Source organism: Scyliorhinus canicula, chromosome 16 (assembly GCF_902713615.1).
Source record: "Scyliorhinus canicula chromosome 16, sScyCan1.1, whole genome shotgun sequence".
NCBI classification, from domain to species: domain Eukaryota; kingdom Metazoa; phylum Chordata; class Chondrichthyes; order Carcharhiniformes; family Scyliorhinidae; genus Scyliorhinus; species Scyliorhinus canicula.
In genome coordinates this window covers 10,635,015-10,658,993 of record NC_052161.1, presented here as the reverse complement: position 1 = coordinate 10,658,993, position 23,979 = coordinate 10,635,015, and the positions used below count along the sequence as shown (strand labels likewise).

General features: G+C 46.4%; 1 protein-coding gene across 1 annotated transcript in view; it reads right to left on the bottom strand.

Moving 5' to 3' along the window:
• The window catches only part of hpse2 (heparanase 2), a 279,913-nt gene extending 258,589 nt beyond the window's left edge, over window positions 1–21,324 (bottom strand). The window contains exons 1-3 of the mRNA XM_038822233.1: window positions 21,068–21,324; window positions 19,583–19,740; window positions 18,302–18,463 (exon numbers count right to left, since the gene is read on the bottom strand). Of these exons, the coding sequence (XP_038678161.1) occupies window positions 18,302–18,463; window positions 19,583–19,740; window positions 21,068–21,324 (577 nt within the window). The remainder of the gene's footprint in view (window positions 1–18,301; window positions 18,464–19,582; window positions 19,741–21,067) is intronic.
• Between the last annotated feature and the right edge of the window lie 2,655 nt (window positions 21,325–23,979).

Here is a 23,979-nt window from a genome sequence, read left to right as displayed (position 1 = left end):
TGGAATATGAGCTCCCCCGCTAATGGGTCTCATCAAATTAACCTCTTAAAAGCCAGCCCAGATTGGGACCGGCATGATCGGGAGTTCTGGTTGGGACCTTTGTGCTGTATGGCCATTTGGATTTACCATCTCGGCCTCCTGAGCTTTTATAGGGCTATTAGCACAGACGACCAAAAGCTCGGTCAAGAGGCAGAAATGGAGCAGTCGCCTAAATAATAACAATAATAAATAATAAAGTGCGTTACAATAATGGAAAGGTGCAGGAAGGATATTTTAGAGCTGAAAGCCGAGAAAGCTGTGGGTTCAGTCACAAATGGTGGAGGGATTAGACTTGGGGAAGTGCTAATCTTGTATCAACTGGGTAATCACATTCAGAATGGCCACAAGACTGTGGACAGTTTAGCTGGCTGGGAAAATATCACACTGGTGCTTGTCTGAGCCTGTCCCAAAGTAAACTGATGGGACAGGACAGAGTGTTGCACCTCATGCTAACTGGACAGGGGAATGGGGGAATGGGCAGTATTCCATTCATAGCCTGAACATTCCTCACCTCAATGAGCAAGACTGAATCGATGTGAAAAGACAGAGGATGTCTTTTGATGAGGCTGACGACATTTACCCTCATCAGTGTCACTTGTGAGTATCTGATGGGCCTTGTCAGTGTTGTTTTATGTTTAATCAGTTGACTATGATATGGCTCGATTGATCTTGTGATTTATTGGTCAATGTAATCGTTCCCTTCTGCATGATCACCATTATATTGTTTGATTACAACATGTCAATTCATTACATTGTTAAAAGAAAATGATGGCACATAAAAGCTTTAAGCTTTCGGACATATGTTTTTGATTCCCTTAACCCTTTGCCCTCGTCAATTCTTTCCTTTAAAAAACTTCCTCTCTAATAGTAGCCTTTGGAGGACGAAGAAATTCCCTCAATGGCTGAATGCAAATTAATTGTGGATGTGGGTTCAAAGAGTGATCGTTACAATTTATAACACCATGTGGACCCAAAAACCGTAGAAAATAAATTCCTTTTCATACCGCGTGTATGATCTTGCAGCTGTGAGAGTCAGCATCATATTCCCGCAGCTGCCACATCATCAAGCAGGATCCGACGCAGTTACCACATCAGCCAGTCTGCCCAGCATCGCGGCACAGATACCAGACCGTACACACCGCCCAGAAACCTGAGAGATACCAGACCATACACACCGCCCAGAATCCTGACAGATACCAGACCGTACACACCGCCCAGAAACCTGAGAGATACCAGACCATACACACCGCCCAGAATCCTGACAGATACCAGACCGTACACACCGCCCAGAATCCTGACAGATACCAGACCATACACACTGCCCAGAATCCTGACACAGATACCAGACCGTACACACCGCCCAGAATCCTGACAGATACCAGACCATACACACCGCCCAGAATCCTGACACAGATACCAGACCATACACACCGCCCAGAATCCTGACACAGATACCAGACCATACACACCGCCCAGAATCCTGACAGATACTAGACCATACACACCACCCAGAATCCTGACAGATACCAGACCGTACACACCGCCCAGAATCCTGACACAGATATCTGACCATACACACCGCCCAGAATCCTGACAGATACCAGACCATACACACCGCCCAGAATCCTGACACAGATACCAGACCATACACACCGCCCAGAATCCTGACACAGATACCAGACCATACACTCCGCCAAGAATCCTGACACAGATACCAGACCATACACACCGCCCAGAATCCTGACACAGATACCAGACCGTACACACCGCCCAGAATCCTGACAGATACCAGACCATACACACCGCTCAGAATCCTGACACAGATACCAGACCATACACACCGCCTAGAATCCTGACACAGATACCAGACCATACACACTGCCCAGAATCCTGACACAGATACCAGTCCATACACACCGCCCAGAATCCTGACACAGATACCAGACCATACACACTGCCCAGAATCCTGACAGATACCAGACCATACACACTGCCCAGAATCCTGACAGATACCAGACCATACACAGTGCCCAGCATCGCGGCACAGATACCAGACCATACACAGCATCCAGAATCCTGACAGATACCAGACCATACACAGCGCCCAGAATCCTGACAGATACCAGACCATACACACCGCCCAGAATCCTGACACAGATACCAGACCATACACACCGCCCAGAATCCTGACAGATACCAGACCATACACACCGCCCAGAATCCTGACACAGATACCAGACCATACACACCGCCCAGAATCCTGACAGATACCAGACCATACACACCGCCCAGAATCCTGACACAGATACCAGACCATACACACCGCCCAGAATCCTGACAGATACCAGACCATACACACCGCCCAGAATCCTGACAGATACCAGACCATACACACCGCCCAGAATCCTGACACAGATACCAGACCATACACACCGCCCAGAATCCGGACACAGATACCAGACCGTACACACTGCCCAGAATCCTGACAGATATCAGACCATACACACCGCCCAGAATCCTGACAGATATCAGACCATACACACTGCCCAGAATCCTGACAGATACCAGACCATACACACCGCCCAGAATCCGGACACAGATACCAGACCGTACACACCGCCCAGAATCCTGACAGATACCAGACCATACACACTGCCCAGAATCCTGACAGATACCAGACCATACACACCGCCCAGAATCCTGACACAGATACCAGACCATACACACTGCCCAGAATCCTGACAGATACCAGACCATACACACTGCCCAGAATCCTGACACAGATACCAGACCATACACACCACCCAGAATCCTGACAGATACCAGACCATACACACCGCCCAGAATCCTGACACAGATACCAGACCATACACACCGCCCAGAATCCGGACACAGATACCAGACCGTACACACCGCCCAGAATCCTGACAGATACCAGACCATACACACTGCCCAGAATCCTGACAGATACCAGACCATACACACCGCCCAGAATCCGGACACAGATACCAGACCGTACACACCGCCCAGAATCCTGACAGATACCAGACCATACACACCGCCCAGAATCCTGACACAGATACCAGACCATACACACTGCCCAGAATCCTGACAGTTACCAGACCATACACACTGCCCAGAATCCTGACACAGATATCAGACCATACACACCGCCCAGAATCCTGACACAGATATCAGACCATACACACCCCAGAATCCTGACAGATACCAGACCATACACACCGCCCAGAATCCTGACAGATACCAGACCATACACACCGCCCAGAATCCTGACAGATACCAGACCATACACACCGCCCAGAATCCTGACAGATATCGGACCATACACACCGCCCAGAATCCTGACACAGATATCAGACCATACACATCGCCCAGAATCCTGACAGATATCAGACCATACACACTGCCCAGAATCCTGACACAGATACCAGTCCATACACACTGCCCAGAATCCTGACACAGATATCAGACCATACACACCGCCCAGAATCCTGACAGATACCAGACCATACACACTGCCCAGAATCCTGACACAGATACCAGACCATAGACACCGCCCAGAATCCTGACAGACACCAGACCATACACACCGCCCAGAATCCTGACACAGATATCAGACCATAGACACCGCCCAGAATCCTGACACAGATATCAGACCATAGACACCGCCCAGAATCCTGACACAGATATCAGACCATACACACTGCCCAGAATCCTGACAGATACCAGACCATACACACCGCCCAGAATCCTGACAGATACCAGACCATACACACCGCCCAGAATCCTGACAGATACCAGACCATACACACCGCCCAGAATCCTGACACAGATACCAGACCATACACACCGCCCAGAATCCTGACAGATACCAGACCATACACACCGCCCATAATCCTGACACAGATATCAGACCATACACACTGCCCAGAATCCTGACACAGATATCAGACCATACACACCGCCCAGAATCCTGACACAGATATCAGACCATACACACCGCCCAGAATCCTGACAGATACCAGACCATACACACCGCCCAGAATCCTGACAGATACCAGACCATACACACTGCCCAGAATCCTGACAGATACCAGACCATACACACCGCCCACAATCCTGACAGATACCAGACCATACACACCGCCCAGAATCCTGACACAGATATCAGACCATACACACCGCCCAGAATCCTGACACAGATACCAGACCATACACACTGCCCAGAATCCTGACACAGATACCAGTCCATACACACCGCCCAGAATCCTGACACAGATACCAGACCATACACACTGCCCAGAATCCTGACAGATACCAGACCATACACACTGCCCAGAATCCTGACACAGATACCAGACCATACACACTGCCCAGAATCCTGACAGATACCAGACCATACACAGTGCCCAGCATCGCGGCACAGATACCAGACCATACACAGCATCCAGAATCCTGACAGATACCAGACCATACACAGCGCCCAGAATCCTGACAGATACCAGACCATACACACCGCCCAGAATCCTGACACAGATATCAGACCATAGACACTGCCCAGAATCCTGACAGATACCAGACCATACACACCGCCCAGAATCCTGACACAGATACCATACCATACACACCACCCACAATCCTGACAGATACCAGACCATACACACTGCTCAGAATTCTGACAGATATCAGACCATACACACCGCCCAGAATCCTGACACAGATACCAGACCATAGACACTGCCCAGAATCCTGACAGATACCAGTCCATACACTCCGCCCAGAATCCTGACACAGATACCAGACCATACACACTGCCCACAATCCTGTTACAGTACAGAAGGAGGCTATTCAGCCCATCTTGTCCTTGCCAGCCAAGGACACTCCGGTGCCCTTTCTAATCCCACCGGACCCTTGCTCTGCAGCTTACAGCTCTTAAGGTCCAAGATCCAGGTATCCTCAGACTTGCCACCATCATCTGGGTTCCTACCTTTCAACAAATCTGGAGAGGAGTCAGAATAAAGGCAAGGGATGCAATCATGATTTGAGGTTTGACTTTTTCCCTTTGCTTCCAATGAGAAATAATTGAAACCCATAATAACATCAGCTGCATAAAAATTGGACCTTGTATTTTCCTAAAAGTAGACTCTGATGCCTAGTTTATAATTTGCTGGACTGTACACTGTAATAAAAATTGGTAGTTCAATCTCAAACATACTTGAGTTAAAAGTACAGCAGAATAAATGCCAACTGCACCTAACTATTCGTAAAGTCCAACATTACTGTCTAGGTTACAGATTTGCTGTTCAATTATGTTCTCATCCATTAGAGGCAGGCTTTGCACCATGTTTATAATCTTTGGAACAATCAGAAGGAAGTCTTGTATTTATAAAGTATCTCTCAGAAACATCTCAAAGCATCAAAGCACCTCATGTATAATTAATACTTCAGATTGTTGCCACAACTGTCACAACAAATATTTGTGAGGTAAGCAGTCTATCTATTTGTTTTTGGTGGAGATAGAAACAGTGGCCGGGGCACTCGAACAATGCAGTGCACGAAGAGGATTCTCTCTCCGTCTTTGAAGGCTAAATGCTTTACTCTCTTAACAATTATAATAATCTTTATTGTCACAAGTAGGCTTACATCAACACTGCAATGAAGTTACTGTGAAAAGCCCCTGGTCGGCACCTGTTTGGGTACACAGAGGGAGAATTCGGAATGTCCAATTCACCTAACAGCACGTCTTTCGGGACTTGTGGGAGGAAACCGGAGCACCCGGAGGAAACCCGCGCAGACACGGGGAGAGCGTGCAGGCTCTACGCAGACAGTGATCCAAGCCGGGAATCGAACCTGGGGCCCTGGCGCTGTGAAGCAACAGTGCTACCCACTGTGCTACCGCGCCGCCCATCAGTGTTTGCAATTGTTCTGCTAAATCCATTTACTGAAGAACAGTGAGATAGATCTCAGAGGACTATAAACACCAGGAGCTAATTCACTGAACACAGCCCACCATGATCTAAATTAGGAGTACAACATAAAGCAGATTTCAACTTACTCCAACCTGGTCCCACAAATGATGCCAATGGCCAATTAATCTAATGCTGGTGGAATGTTGGTCAGGATGCAGGGAGAGTTATACAATCCCGGCAGTGCAAAAGGAGGTCCTTCGTCTGCATCGACCCTTCGAAAAATAACCCTACCCAGGCCCAATCCTCCGCACTATTCTTGCAACCCCACCCTAAGGGGCAACTTAGCATGGTTAATTCACCTAACCTGCACATCTTTGGACTATGGGAGGAAACCAGAGCACCCGGAGGAAACGGGGAGACACGGGGAGAAAGTGCAAACTCCACACAGATACTCACCCAGGATCAGAATCAAACCCGGGTGTCTGGCGCTGTGAGACAGCAGTGCTAACCACCGTGGCGCCCATTCTATGCTCTTCTTTAAATTATACCACGCGATCTGTTCCAACCACTTTAACTAACAGAATCATATCTAATCTACAAGGCAACAGCAATTCAACATACCCTCCGTACTGGGGGAGGTTGCAGCCTTATGTTTTTTTCATTCTTTCACAGGAGGTGTGTGTGTCATTGCCACGGCCAGCATTTGTTGCCCACCCCTAATTGCCCTTGAACTGAGTGGCTTGCTGGGCCACCTCAAAGGGCAGATTGTCGAGTCAACCATATTGCTGTGGGTTTGGAGCCACACATTGAACAGACCAGGGTAAGGATGGCAGATTTCCTTCCCTAAAGGATATTAGTGAACCAAATGTCATTAAAAAATGACAATCAATGGTCACCTTTACTGAAACTAGCTTTAAAATCCAGGTTTATTTGATCTATTAATTAAATTTAACTTCCCCCAGCTTCCATGGTGGGATTTTGAATAAATGCCCTCAAAGCATTAGCCTAAGTCTCTGAATTACCCATCCAGTAATATCACCACTGTGCCCCCCATCTGACCAAGTTACATGCTTACGTCCTGGCATGGTGCCTCAACCCACAACTTTCTGAGAGGCAAGAGTGGTGCGGCCGCATTTGGAATATTGCGTGCAATTCTGGTCGCCGCATTATAGGAAGGATGTGGAAGGAGTGGAAAGGGTGCAGAGGAGATTTACCAGGATGTTGACTGGTATGGAGGGAAGATCTTATGAGGGAAGGCTAAGGGACTTGAGGCTGTTTTCGTTAGAGAGAAGGTGGTTAAGAGGTGACTTAATTGAGGCATACAAGATGATCAGAGGATTAGATAGGGTGGACAGTGAGAGCCTTTTTCCTCGGATGGTGATGTCTAGCATGAGGGGACATAGCTTTAAATTGAGGGGAGATAGATATAGGACAGATGTCAGAGGTAGGTTCTTTACTCAGAGAGTAGTAGGGGTGTGGAATGCCCTGCCTGCAACAGTAGTGGACTAGCCAACACTAACGGCATTCAAATGGTCATTGGATAGACATATGGATGATAAGGGAATAGTGTAGTGTAGGGCTTTAGCGTGGTTTTACAGGTCGGCGCAACATCAAGGGCCGAAGGGCCTGTACTGCGCTGTAATGTTCTATGTTCTATGAATGCTAACAACTGAAATAGGCTGGCAGATTCCTTCGGGCAATACCACAAAATAAGGACTTTGCAGAGCAATGTCAATGAAGCGCACATTTCAAGTCATCCATTCCTTAACAGATTGTCTCAATGCGGATTGAGTTATAAAGGAGCCAAAATTCATTTATTTGGCAATATCATGTATTTAGTTCATACTGAGTTGGACAGCTGTTCCTGGTGATTTCCCCATGTGTATGTAATATAGTAACTTCAAGCCAAAATATAGCATACTGTTATGAAAGATAAAGCAGTAGGCGTTTAAAGTTTTAATATATTTTCCATTAGACCTGTGACATAGTTCAATTCAACCAATTGTACACTTATTATGTAGAGTTACACATTACATGGGGGTAGGCTAGCTCAGTTGGCTAGCTGGTGTGCAGTTCAGAATAACAGCAACAGGACAGGTTCAATTCCCACTCTGACTGAGGTAAATTTGGAACCATTTTCTTGCCCTGCCTGCGAGTACATGGCAAGGGGCAAACCACCATTGACAAAAACTGCCCAGAAAATAGCTCAACATAGAAAATGCAGCACAGAACAGGCCCTTCGGCCCACGGTGTTGTACCGAACTATTGTCCTAGATTAAGAACAAATTAATCTACACCCCATCATTCTACCGTAATCCATGTACCTATCCAATAGCCGCTTGAAGGTCCCGAATGTTTCCGACTCAACTACTTCCACAGGCAGTGCATGCCATGCCCCCACTACTCTCTTAGTAAAGAACCTCCCTCTGACATCCCCCCTATATCTTCCACCATTTACCTTAAATTTATGTCCCCTTGTAATGGTTTGTTCCACCCGGGGAAAAAGTCTCTGTCTACTCTATCTATTCCTCTGATCATTTTATAAACCTCTATCAAGTCGCCCCTCATCCTTCTCCATTCTAATGAGAAAAGGCCTAGCACCCTCAACCTTTCCTTGTATGACCTACTCTCCATTCCAGGCAACAGCCTGATAAATCTCCTTTGCACCTTTTCCAAAGCTTCCACATCCTTCCTAAAATGAGGCGACCAGAACTGCACACAGTACTCCAAATGTGGCCTTACCAAGGTTTTGTACAGCTGCATCATCACCTCACGGCTCTTAAATTTAATCCCTCTGCTAATGAACGCTAGCACACCATAGGCCTTCTTCACAGCTCTATCCACTTGAGTGGCAACTTTCAAAGATCTATGAACATAGACCCCAAGATCTCTCTGCTCCTCCACATTGCCAAGAACCCTACCGTTAACCCTGTATTCCGCATTCATATTTGTCCTTCCAAAATGGACAACCTCACACTTTTCAGGGTTAAACTCCATCTGCCACTTCTCAGCCCAGCTCTGCATTCTATCTATGTCTCTTTGCAGCCGACAACAGCCCTCCTCACTATCCACAACTCCACCGATCTTCGTATCGTCTGCACATTTACTGACCCACCCTTCAACTCCCTCATCCAAGTCATTAATGAAAATCACAAACAGCAGAGGACCCAGAACTGATACCATCAATGGCCAAAAAGCTACCACTGAATAAAATTTCATACAAATTATAGCATGTAATCAGGACATTAGACACAAATGATCCATATCTCCAATAAGTATCTTCTCATCCTACATCATCTGATCATATCCTTCTCTTCCTTTCCCCCTTGTGTACTTACCTAGCTCCTCTTTAAAGGGTTCTATGTTATCCATCTCAATAACTACATGTGGCACTGAGGTCCACATTCTGGGTAATGGAGGTTCTCCTGAATTTCTTTTTGGACTTGTTAAGTGGCTGCCTTATTTTTGTGAACTCCCCCGAAGTGGAAACATCTTCTCTATACCCACCTTGTCAAACCCTTTCAGAATTTCAAAGACTTCCAAGAGGTCACTCCTCAGTACATAAGAACATAAGAACTAGGAGCAGGAGTAGGCCAACTGGCCCCTCGAGCCTGCTCCGCCATTCAATTAGATCATGGCTGATCTTTTGTGGACTCAGCTCCACTTTCCGGCCCGAACACCATAACCCTTAATCCCTTTATTCTTCAAAAAACTATCTATCTTTACCTTAAAAACATGTAATGAAGGAGCCTCAACTGCTTCACTGGGCAAGGAATTCCATAGATTCACAACCCTTTGGGTGAAGAAGTTCCTCCTAAACTCAGTCCTAAATCTACTTCCCCTTATTTTGAGGCTATGCCCCCTAGTTCTGCTATCACCCGCCAGTGGAAACAACCTGCCCGCATCTATCCTATCTATTCCCTTCATAATTTTAAATGTTTCTATAAGATCCCCCCTCATCCTTCTAAATTCCAACGAGTACAGTCCCAGTCTACTCAACCTCTCCTCATAATCCAACCCCTTCAACTCTGGGATTAACCTAGTGAATCTCCTCTGCACACCCTCCAGCGCCAGTACGTCCTTTCTCAAGTAAGGAGACCAAAACTGAACACAATACTCCAGGTGTGGCCGCACTAACACCTTATACAATTGCAACATAACCTCCCTAGTCTTAAACTCCATCCCTCTAGTAATGAAGGACAAAATTCCATTTGCCTTCTTAATCACCTGTTGCACTTGTAAACCAACCTTCTGTGACTCATGCACTAGCACACCCAAGTCTCTCTGAACAGCGGCATGCTTTAATATTTTATCGTTTAAATAATAATCCCGTTTGCTGTTATTCCTACCAAAATGGATAACCTCACATTTGTCAACATTGTATTCCATTCAGTAATCTCTTTTACAAAGAATTGAGCTCCAGCTTGTTCAATCTTTCCCAATACATATAATTTCTCATCTTCCACCTTCTCCGGTGCCTCTGTATCCTTTTCAATAGCTTACAAAAACATGGATGGAATGGTCTTAAATATATAACACATTGCAGGGTCAAGAAGGCATCAGACTGAGGGAGAGACAGGCGTTTAGACCTATTTTTGACCTGCCCATTCTGTCAGTTAGGACAGAATGGTGAAACAGGTGGACAAGAGGATTTTATGTGAATCTTGCCAACGATACCATGGCGTGATGAACCAACATGAGACCAGACAATGGTTTCCACATTCAGAGAGGACCTGATGCCCAACAGCAGTATCTGCCATTTTATCTTAGTAGCCACTGGCACTTGGCCTCCAAACACAGACCGCAAAATCCATCCTGAGGTTTGCAACAACTGCAATTGTGCTGCCGCTGCAATGTTTAGACTGCGTACCATGGACGAAATCCAGTGAAAGAAACCGGGTGTAAGTTGTGCTAGTGAGAGAGAGAGAGAGAGAGTGTGTGAGAGAGAGAGTGTGAGAGAGAGAGTGTGAGAGAGAGAGAATGAGAGAGCGTGAGAGTGTGAGAGTGAGAGAGAGTGTGCCTGGGCACCGTATTAAGTAATTGGAGAGGCAGGTGGAAGATCTCCACACTGCAAACAGCTCTAGTACCTGACACAGGTCAGGATATCACTGATAGTTTAACTTTAACAAATAGCATCTAGCTTTCAGCAACATGAAAAGGTTTTGAAGATGCAGTGTGCCTTTTCAACAGACATTTTCTGGAGACTGAGATTTAATCAGTCCACACATAATCCATCTTTTGAATAATCTTTATTTTGCGAATGGAAAAGATTAAGAGAGCAATGAACCTTTTGCAAAGTTTATCTTGTTTATCCTTGCACAATCTTATTAAATCTGACATGCAGCCGTCCCATCAATGGCCCGGGAAGCTATTTGGTGCCAATCCGGTTATTACCACGGGACCATTATAGAACTGCGAGGATGTTAACGGGCGTGTTGTGAACAGGACAAGTGAGTAGCAAGCGAACTTTCCTGCGTGCTCCTCGACGGCCACGTTGGCGAGCTCCTGCCCCCTAGCAAATGGTACTTAAGTCATTTTTTTCAGATCCTTATGAGTTCCTTGCCGCAAGCCCATTATTTTCATACAGGGGATCTGAGTTTGCTGGCTAGACCGCCTCCTCAGAGATCGGGCCGCCATTGTGAAAGGGTGCCAGATCTCTCAGTGAGCTTGTGGGTCCCTCACATCCCCCACCCACGGGCACTGTCACCCCCACATACATTCGGCACTACCCTATACACCAAGTTCTGACACTCAGCAATGGGGTTGCTGAGGCCCCTCCCCTATTTCAGGCTTCCCACACTCCCTTTGGGCCCCCACCCTTCCAGAGGCCCCCTCATATCCATCCTTGCCCCTACCCTCCATACCCCCTCATCCTACATTTCATGGGCAACACTCCCCTCAGGCCATGACCCATGGCAGTGACACCCTGGCACCAGGGCACCCATGCACTGCTGCCCTGGCAGTGCTCCTGCCAGCCTGGCAGTGCCACCCTGACACTTTGGCTGTACCAAGGCATCAGGGGGAAAGCCAGAGTGCCATCCAAGAGCCACCAACGGCCTGGGAGAACTTCCAAATGCTGATTCCGCCTGGTCCTCATTTGTGTGGATCGCAAGATATGCCGATCATCTTATTAATGAGATGGAGATTGACCTTTAAATGGTGATTAGCGGGTGCTCGCCGCGCCTAGGCGAGTTCCGGAATCCGCCAACGGGAGCGAGTCGGTTTGATCGCAAACCACTTGGCGTCTGGCGAGCCTCGTGGCTTAGGCCACTCCAGTGATCGAACCAATTTGCACGGATCCTCACCACGGCAAGGTGGCCATTAAATCGCGCCCAGGGTCTCTTTGTTCTCCTCCAGAGATGCACGCCACCTATCTGTTATACTGAGAAGACTGACTTTGGCAAGCAGATTAAAGTGACCTGCAGCAAGGAAATTCTATACGACTGACTGCATCGAGTTATACGTGAAGGCACATACATGGCTTGATACTCACACAGCACATGCAGGCAACTTAAAGGTATTGGGGGAATGAAACTGATACACATCAGTCACTCATCAATGTTCACAAAATCTGTGGCATTGATGCTTTTTTAAAAAAAATCCAAATTGAAAGAAAAGAGCGGCAAATATTTTATTCCATGGGCCTCATGCTATTCCTGTTGTTGACAGATTCAATAACATTTGCGTGCTCCATATGAGCATTGTGCGCTTGTCTTAATTACGAGTTGGCTTTACGATCTGAGCCATCCTTTGATGGTTTGCGTTCTTTTTGCTTGACTTGTTTCTGTTCATAAGTGACATCTATGGCAGTTTGGTTTCAAATGACAAATGGGAATGAAATGTTTATCCTTGTATTTTAATGTAATAATCATATGTTGTTAATTGAAAACATGCATAAACAGTTGGAAGCAACGTAAAAATAAAAATGTTGGGCCCAAAATGCCCATCTTTGTGATCTCAAACCCACCTCCCCATCCTGGGCCCCTTCTTCCAGAAATGCATCCAATTACCTCTGCATCCTATTTCTTTTAAATAACCTCACCCGGTAACAAATCCTGGGAACAAGTTTTTTTACTCATCGGGATTAAGGATTTGCATTGAGATTTAAAGAACTTTCAGGCACCAAATTTCAGCATCAGGCACTTGCAGAACAATATCACATTAGCTGTTTTTACTTTGTTGGATCTGTGCTAGTTGGTTCCCAGAAGCTAAATATAAAACTGCCAGGCTTGCCAAGATTGACGGCCTGAATAGCACTCTGAATGGATCTTGATCTTGATGTGACCTGACAGACTTATATTCAACCTGAAGCCAGCTGCAGAATCCTACATACGCAGGACCAGGGAGCTTTATCAATGCATTAATGCAATGTAAAAGCAGCTAGTTTTTATTTATTCAATGTGGGTGTTGCTGGCAAGGCCAGTGTTTATTGTCTATCCCCAAATGCCCTTTGGGGGGGGGGGGGGGGGGGGGGGGGTTAGCCAGCTTTTTGAACCGTTGCAGTCCGCTCCCATCGTGTGGTCACTATAGAGTTCTAGTACTTTGTTCCAGTAGCTATGGGAATTGCTGATGTGTTTCCAAGTCAGGATAACGTTTGACTTGAAGGTGCAGCTGCGGGCGGTGGTGTTCTCGTGCCCCTGCTGCCCTTTCTCTTCCAGGTGGTAGAGGTTGCAGGAGTGGGAAGTGTTGTCGAGGGAGCCTTGCGGTGCATCTTATACATAGTACATCTCAGCCACGTCACACCAATGGCGAATGATGACGGATGGACGCCAATGAGGCAGACAGCTTTGACAAATCCAATATTTCAACCCAACCTCAAAGCCCTACAGCGCCAGTGTGGCATGAATTAATTCCCATACCAGCCAGAAATCATTCTGAGTGATATTGTCAACGTAGTACTGTATTAGACATCATTTTGTGATGTGAGCTCATGTCCGCTATAAACTAGGGCGATATTTGCACATGGGACTTTACTGGCAGTAGGCAGAGTATTGGATGTAGGGAAAAAACTGCGGATGCTGGAATCTGAAATGAAAGGGAAAATGCTGGAAAATCTCAGCAAGTCTGGCAGCATCTGTAGGGAGAGAAAAGAGCTAACGTTTTGAATCCGATGACTCTTTGTCAAAGCTTGATGTTTTCACCCTACCAGCCTGCACTAAATGTAGGCTTAACTAATAATGAGTTGAACTCAAGACGAATATTTCCTAATTGGATTTACCTTTAACTGCTTGGAATTAAAAGGAATATTAAAGAAATAAAATCAGAATGTGCAATAAAAACTCAGCAGGTTTTTCCATAAAAGAGCCACATTGGACTTGAAACGTTAACTCTGCTTCTCTCTCCACAGATGCTGCCAGACCTGAGTTTTTTCAGCACTTTGTTTTTATTTCCGATCTCCAGCATTGTAGCATTTCGCTTTTATTTGAATTTCAATGATTGGTGTCACACTTTTAAAAAAAGAAGTGTATCTAAATCTTGGATGATTAGTGACTGACACTGACCACCTTATCTCATCTATGAACGATGATATATTGTGAGGTTTAAACAGCCCAGTTAACACCTATTCCTAAGCATGGGAAAAGTCCAAAGAAGAGGAAAGAAAATTAAGTTAAAAGACATTTAGGAGCGACAGACTGTACAGTTTATACACTAATGTGGAAACAGGATCGAGGTTGATGAAGCACCAAGTGAGAGTTCACACTGCAGCGTCACAAATCTACTGAGTGTTACATAGAGTGCTCCTTGTTGCTGAGAAGAAGTTCCCGTTTCCCTATAAAGTGAAAATCATGGTATTAACCTCAGCTGAACTTTGAATTCAGCTTCCAAGACAACTTTAAAGAGGCAGCCACAAATTACTGGCTGTTCACACTGGCTCCAGGAGATAGGCTGAAGCTCACATGAAGGTGGAAAAAGTTGGTCCAGAATAATCAACTAGTGGCTAGCATCCGGAATATTCCCTAATTCAGATAACTGCAGTTTATATATAGGAACAGGGGTGGGCCATTCAGCTCCCTAAACCAGTTCAGCACATCAGCGAGACCACAGTTGACCTGTATCTTAAAACTGTCCACTTGCCTTGACTCCATATCCTTTCATTCACTTGTCTAGCAAGAATGTGTGGGCTTAAGTATATGCGCAAACTGCTTTATTTTAACAAAGCTGGGGCTGATGAGACAGCAGCAGTATAATGTCAGGACAGCATTGTAAGTGTTGATAAATCTCTGAACAGTACCCACAGTATAAATGAAACATTTGATTTAAAGTCCCTTTTCCAGAATCGTGTGTTCATATCATGTTGTTATCATGGAGTTAATGTGCTGTGTGAACTCTGTAAGAACAAATGAATGGCGGAAGAAATAATGACAAAATCTGTGGCATATTCAGAAGTGAAGTAGTTGTGCACTTGTTAAAGGCCAGTTATACTTATTTGCTCATCCAAGATTTAGATACACTTATTTTTTTTTTAAAGTGTGACATCTATTTCACAATATAGTAAAATTATAAAGCTTCAATAATCATCTGTGACAGTATCACTAGAGAGACATATCTGTTACTTTCATGCTGATGTCAAATGGTTTAGGGCATGTGCCTTTGCACATTTAACAAAAATAATTTTATTCCTTTCTCAGAGTTACAAAGCCAACGTGCAGAGTGGACAGGACAAGTCCTTATTCCATCGTCTTGCTTGCTCCAACAACCAATTCAAATTCAAACTGAATCCAACTCATGGTTCCCGTAAGAGAGACAAACCAGATCCAACTACTTTGGTGCAAATTAAATAACCAAAGAAAGTAAACCAAGCAAATCAAGGGACAAGTTAAAGGGGCAGCCCCTTAAAGGGATACAGCCTTAAACAAATCACAAATGAAAGTTAAAACATCAAACCAAAATCTGATTTAAGAGGGTCGATAAAGCACACCAATCCCCATGGTGCCCGCCTGGCATGGAAGGCCTCGACAGTGCCAGTGGACTCCACATTCTCCCTCTTCACAAATGTAGCCCGGTAGAGGGGCAGACAGTCGGGTTGGACAATCCCCTCAGTCGCCCGCTGCCTGGACCTGGTGGTGGCGAATTTGTCCAGGCCCAGTAGCAGATTCACGAGGCACACTCCTCCCACCCCCCACTCCCCACACCCCCCACTCCCTCCCTCCACACCAGGTGTGAGCTGAAGTGCAATAGGTGTTCAAAATAACTGAAAATGGAGCGCAGGCTAAAGCGAACTATACGAGCACGGTCCACAGACTCCACAAGGTGGCCGGGTATCTTGGGAGTCCGTGAATAGAACAAGCTACTGTTGTATGGGGCTGCTGTGTGCAACACCCTCACCCTCAGGTCCCCAATGTTAAGGGGGAGGACTCCTCCATAGAGCGACCTCTGCTGACGGACGGCAACAGGGATATCCGAGGGCAAGGGCGTGATGGGTGTGTAATAACAGCCCATACAGGAAACCCTTGGGCAATGGGGCCCCAGGGGTTTCAGGGCTTGGGGCCAATGTGAAACTCCTCCCAAGGTAGGGTACACTCAGATGGGAATTCACCACACACACTTGCCCCTCCCTCCTCAAGACCACTGATAAGCACGACCATTTTAAAATATTCTAGACTTTTCATTAAAATACCATGGTGGGATTTGAACCATGTTCCCAGAGCAATGTCCCAGACTGCTGGGTTACTAGTCCAGTGACATCACCCCTACACCACCTCTCTCAGGTTGACAAGAACAGGTATTACACCTGATCTCGGGTTTGATGGAAATATAACCGAATAGGAGGGTCCTGACCTGGATCGGTGAATAAAGCGAAGTGGGTAGACCCCCAACCCATGTTCACAACGGATACGGTCATTCTCCGGCCCAGTAAAAAGCCACATTTTAAAACTGCCACACAAAAAAAGGTTCCCTAGCCTTCCTAAGGACCTTGTAGACTGACTGCTCGATGCGTCTGATCTCGAAACATAAACTGCCCTGGCACATTTCCTCCAATGTTACAAATTAGCCATCTGGGTAGGCGCTCTGTCAATGTCCCCAGGTTTATTCCTGTCTCACTGACCTCAGCGCAGGCAACTGGTGCATTATAATGTACCAGGTTTAACAGCCACAAATTGCTGACAAGTACCCAATCTGCAGATAGATGAACATTTCTAGACTAATTAAGATCAGGCCTGTGCCATTTCCAGGCGGCGAATTAATTGTATAATATTTACGGACACATGAGAGTAACAGCTTGCAGTGCCATCAATTTCCATTCGATGCTTTTGCGTGAGAATGGAACTCCATTCCGATACACGAGCGCCGACACGGCCTTCCAAATAATCACTTAAATGTGTCCAATGCATTGTGGAAATCTGAAATCCCCTGTACTTGGGTCCATTTAATACAACAGTCACTGACAAACTGCAATCGCTCAAAAGGCCAGATCGTTGGGAAAAATACAGCAGGTGGTCACTTCAAACTCGCAACAGCATCACTGTTATTTTTCCCACTGAGTGAGCCCGCATCTAACTGCTCATTACCTGCAATTAGGACACACGGGGCAGAATCCATGCGACTGGTACATTATGTGCAACTAGTTATAATGCATGGAACTAGTACATTATATGCAAGTCGTTACAATGCATGGAACTAGTACATTATATGCAACTCGTTACAATGCATGGAACTGGTACATTATATGCAACTCGTTACAATGCAACTGGTACATTATATGCAACTCGTTACAATGCAACTGGTACATTATATGCAACTAGTTACAATGCATGCAACTGGTGCGCTGCAGGCAATAAGTACAATATATGCAACTATTCCAATGCATGCAATTCAATATATACATCAGACACACGACAGACAGCTGCGCACCACACACGCTTTTGCACCTTTTGCTATTTTAAGTTCGAAGTTCCTCACGCGCTGTTTTGTTAAATGTAGCGATCGCCCTTGTTCATCCGTATTTAGTACATGCATTTTCTGCAAAATGTCTTCAAAATCCACGAAATATTGAAAATCAAATCGGGCATTCGCAACCCACAAGCATTAAACTTTATTTCACTTGAGCCAATCGTTACGGAGTATCTGAATGTCCAACTAAGGAACTCAGTGGTGAGAGGCTAATGCCCCCTGGGGTGGGAAATGGCGCGGAAATTGAAATCTAGCCACAAAAATCGCACCAAATAATCCTGAGGTTGCTGGGACCGGAATGAGAGACTGCTTCTTTGCATTCTCTCCCCTCCTTCAAACGAAACCTCACTCTCTCTCTCCCGCACTCAAACCAAATCCCGCGTTTTAATCAAAACATCTGGATGCCAGCCTGCAACACGACCTGCTCTGTTTTTTCCTACCTGTTATTGTGATGTTGTTGTAGGTGTTGGAGAATTGCTCCTTCGTCAGAACCACCTGCATCTGTGAAGCTTTCTCCCTCTGCAACTCCAGCATGATATCGGGGTGCTGCGCGATCTTACAGCCTTTCTGCTTATCCAGGGCGATGTCACTCCGGACAATGTCTGAAATGGCAACGCAAACCACTTCAGGGCGCGCTTTGGTACGAATCAGTCCAAATCACTGCCCCAGTTATTACCCTTCTTCCCACCCCCCACACCACCACCTCTGCAGAGAGAATTATCAGGGGAGGAAATTTTAATCTTAAAAGTTAAAAACCGTTTACACGAGTAAATCTCATCCAGGGAACTTTCCGGGGTATTTAACTGCGAGTTCTTGACACAGCCTCTCCCACGGGAATGACAGAGATAATCTGCTGCCCCTTCCAGATGACACATAATATTTAATTGCAAAAATATATCATTCTGATAGATGCACTCCTGGCACGCAATTATAAAAAAATGTATTGTCACGGGGAGGTTTACATTAACACTGCAATGAAGTTACTGTGAAAATCACGGTGATTTGTAATTGTAATCCATGCATTCCATAGGTTTATCATAGTTGGATGTAGCGGGCGATTTATCTGTTCTAGCAGGCGGTATGTATAAAAACAAAACGCATATGTGACTGTGTAAATGGACATAGAACATAGAACAGTACAGCACAGAACAGGCCCTTCGGCCCTCGATGTTGTGCCGAACAATGATCACCCTACTTAAACCCACGTAACCCGTATACCCATAACCCAACAATCCCCCCATTAACCTTACACTACGGGCAATTTAGCATGGCCAATCCACCTAACCCGCACATCTTTGGACTGTGGGAGGAAACCGGAGCACCCGGAGGAAACCCACGCACACACGGGGAGGACGTGCAGACTCCACACAGACAGTGACCCAGCCGGGAATCGAACCTGGGACCCTGGAGCTGTGAAGCATTGATGCTAACCACCATGCTACCGTGAGGCCCCGAATATATATACAGTATATATACACACACTATATATTACATTCATGCCTTGATTATGTGGTTATAAGCCTTTCAGATAGAATGTCAAACATCCTTCAGCACGTTAAAAATATTCTCTAATACCAAATTCCACAATTTGCAAAGATTACTTTGGGCATCAAGCGCTGTTTAAACAGAATCTCCAGTTGTCAGCAACAGGCTGCTGGCCACAGAGAGAGAGATAGAGGACGGACGCCTGACAGACGAAAGGCTAGGAAAGATTCACGTACCGTCTTCGTAGTTTTTCAGGTAGAAATCGGGCCCCAGTTCTCCCCTGTGCTTCGCCAGATTTCGTTGATTTTGGAACTGCAGAAAATCCGTCCTCTTGCCGCCGAACCAGAGAAAGGCGGGGGACAAGCCCCGAGCCAGCGTGACCAGCTTCTTGGAGCTGAAAACAACACACACACATTGGATTGTTTTATAAAAGAAAAAAGGGAGAACAACATTTAACCCTCCCTCAGCTCTCGCTGCTGTGGGGAGTGCAATGTGTCTGCGAGAGCTGTGCATGACCAATAACGGGAGGGAACGGTGATAAAAGTCCGTTACAGTGAAAAAAACAGAACAGCTTTCTCTGAAAATTAGCCGCGTCTTGATTTTCAGGATGTTAATCCGAACTCTCGTTACACATGGAGCGCTCCGGGACCTGAGATTGTGGCGCTTGATCCATAACTGCAGACAATTGATACCTACATCCGACAGCCAGTTTAAAATATTCTCTTGTCTAATGCGTAATTCCACAAATTGCAAAGATTACTTTGGGCATCAGACGCTGTTTAAACAAAGGTTACAGTGAATGATGGTTAGTTGCACGGCTCGTTTACAGGGGACGCTTTAATTGTCTATGCCATTAATGCAAGGAACCGTTCACAGTGACTGAGGCAGGGCAGGATGTCTGCGCTTTAATTCGGATATTTCCCCAGAAACACACTGGGGGGGGGGGGGGGGGGGTCAAACCGAAACCCGCAGAGGGGCGAACGGTTCGATTCGCCAGCTGCGCCAGACATGCGGGATCTTTCGCTCTTGTCCAAAACTTCGCCTCGCTCTTGCCTCGTCTCATTTAACTCGAAGCGAGCCTCAAATTGAGAAAGAGACGCTTTGAAACGATTTTTCGATTCCGCCCGGTGGGTTTGATCCCGAATGTGTTTCCCGGGATCTTTGCCACCCCCACATTTCCCGGACAACTTTCTGCTCATTAAACTTAAGAGAATTTTTTTTAAAAACTGGTTTCGTTTCATCGAATTCCTTCCTGGGTTTATTTTGGGGTTGGCTTTGCGGGTTTAAAGCGTGGAGATTTCCGTGCGTTTAAGGTTCTTGTCCCCCCCAAAACTGAGCGACATTCTTGGACATGGGGAGGGGGGGAGCATTTCTTAGAATAAACCAGGCGGCCCTTTGATCAACTGAGATTGAATGTGAAATGCGCCACGTCGATTGCACAGAAGCGAAATGATTGCACTGGAGGTTTCTTTTTTAATTTGAGGAAGGATCTGAATGGATTTGGGGTTAGTTTCAGGGCTGCTGGATATGTACAGACCGCGCTTCAGAAAGCAAACAAGAAGAAATTGAAACGAATTGGGGAAAAGAAAATAGTGTCAGTTTCACACTGGGCATTATTTACCCCGAGAGGGAAATAATATTTATTTTAAGACACACACACACACTCACAGACACAATAGAAAAGCTGTCCCCATTGTGGGTGTCAGCAGCTTTTTGTTTACCTTAAGAAGTCGATCCAGCCACTGTGCACCACGGCGGGGTCCAGTTGAATGGACAAGAAGTTCTCGCTAACCGAACGCACCGACCTCCTGATGTTGACGTCCAGGAGGATGAGAGTGGCCGTGTCCCACGGGTGACTCCTGCTTCGACTGGGTCCTCCGGCGGCCGAGAGGTGAGCCAACGTGGGGAGGGATGCGAGGAAGTAGAGGGCTGGCAGGATCCCAGAGAGGCTGAGAGAGAGAGGAGCGCTGGGCATCATTGTCGTAGAGAGAGAGAGGGGGTGGGGGGTAAGAGAGGGGGACAGGCAGAAAGAGAGAGAGAGAGAAAGAGAGCAAAATTCAATCACATCGAATTAAAATCCCCCCCCCCTCCCCCCCAGTGCCCTGCAGATGAGAATTTGCAAGACGGTGGCGAGAATGAATTATTTCTTTATCTTGTGTGGATGCGGTTTACAATGTTTTGATGGCGTGGTTTGCAGCTCCACGCCCCCTTCTCTGCCAGCCTCCTCCAGGAGCCCCCGTATCCCCTCCCACACACCCCCACACACACTTTCAAATAAGCCTCTACCAGACTGCAACCCTTAGCCCCAGATTGGTGGTGTCAGCAGTAGAAGCTCACCCCCCCCCCCCCCAAACACCCCCCTTGCTTCCCCTCTCTCCCCACTCCCCTCCTTACACAATCCCCTTGTGCAATAATACTTAAACCAACGCCAGAGGAGAGAGGAACTTGGGAGAGCAGTAACTGCTGATGAATGGTCCATGTGCAAAACTTGAAGCTGACTTTCTGGCCAGGCTTGCATTGTCTCGCTTCGTCACTTTCTAACCGATCAATTTCACCAATGTAAACTCAAACGATAACAAACTCAAAATTTAAAAAAACTTACCCTTCAATACCTGGTACTTTGTGTAACGAAGTATCCACAACCTGTTAGTAAATAGTGTATATTGTCCTAGTGATTTGTTGTTTGTTTATTTTGTTTGTTTTATCCGGCGCTGCTGTTTAATTTCTGGACTGTCTCTGTCCTATTCCCGATGGGATACCTTCAGATTCTTTCGTTTTAACCGCCTGTGCAATAACTCTCTCCTTTCAAAAACAAAGCCAAATGACAGTGTTGCTGAACGCTCCCCGATTGCCTGTGAAATAATCCTGCATGTGTTCGGGTTTAAATGGGTGGGCGTCGTTCAGTCAGCGATGAGCGGTAAAATTTTTGTTTTCACAACAGAATTGTTCCAGCGCATCGGGCCCAAACCGTCTCCGCCGACTCCCCGATTGAGCGATTCACCGTCAATCATTTTAATTTGGTGAATTGTGTTCTGCAGCGCCATATCAGACTCTGTGGTACGCCCGTGGAGCCTCAGCGTCTATCCTGTGTCTTGGTCAGTCCCGAGATTTAGGGTCTGTGTTTCCTATTATTTGAGCCAGGGTTTCTACCAGCCCTCTTTTATTTTGGTGGGGGGGGGGGGGGGGGAGGTGTGTGTTATTTGAACATATTCATGCCATCACTGATAATAATAATCTTTATTGTCACAAGCTTACATTAACACTGCAATGAAGTTACTGTGAAAATCCCCTAGTCGCCACATTGGGGTGCCTGGTCGGGTGCACGGAGGGAGAATTCAGAATGTCCAATTCACCTGACAGCACGTCTTTCGGGGCATCTGGGAGGAAACTGAAGCACCCGGAGGAAACCCACGCAGAGCACAAGGAGAACGTGCAGACTCCGCACAGACAGTGACCAAAGGCGGGAATCAAACCCGGGTCCCTGGTGCTGTGAAGCAGCAGTGCTAACCACTGTGCTACCGTGCAGCCCACACAATACACTACAACACACTATTTCCGCTTCTGTTACATTGACCCTATCGCAGCTGATTTGCTGTTGGACCTCTCATTTACGGCTTCATTACCTCCACTATTCCAATGCACTCCTGGCTACTCTCCCACATGGGACCCTCCATAAACGTGACATCATCCAGACGTCTGCTGCCCATGTTTTAACTTGGGATGACCGAGTCGTGTTGACCTATCACCCCTGTGCTTGCTGACCTGAATTGGTTCCCAGTGAAGCAATCTCTTGATTTTTAAAATTAATGTCCTCGTTTTCAAATCCCTCTATGATTTTGGCCGTTCTTATCACTGTAATCTCCTCCGGCTTCACAGCCCTCAGAAAGATCTATGCTCATCTAGATCTGGTGTCTGGCGCATCCTCAATAACAGGCAAGGCTGGATACATAGCCCCCCACCATACTCCCTACACACACGACTGTGTGGCAAAATGTGACTCCAACTCCATCTACAAGTTTACTGATGGCACGGCCATTATGGGTAACATCTCAAACAACATGAGTCAGAGTGCAGGAGGGAGATAGAGAACCTAGTGGCGTGGTGTAATGACAACAATCTCACCCTCAACATCAGCAAAACTAAGGAGCTGGCCATTTACTTCAGGAAGCAAAGTATCGTGTCTGCATCAATGGTGCTGAGGTGGAGATGGTTGACAGCTTCAAATTCCTAGGTGTGCACATGAATGACCCTCTTATGGATTGAACTAATCTCTGAACTGTTGTAGCACTAGACTCCATATGCTTCACCCAATGAGTATGTCTATGTATTTACATTGTGTATTTATGGTCTGTCCTATGTTTTTCATGTATGGAACAATCTGCCTGGACTGTATGCAGAACAATACTTGCATTGTACCTTGGTATATGTGACAATAAATCTAAACCCCCGACGTTAATCACTCCATTGCTAGTCACTCTGTATTCAGCTGCCTACCCCCTCACAACCCCCCCCCCCCCCCCCCCCCCCCCGCTCCCACCCAAGCTGCACAATTTCCTCCTTTCATCTTTAGGACCCTTCTTAAAAAAAGTACTTTTTGAGTAAGCCTTCCTCACCTGACCTAACGGGGGGGGGG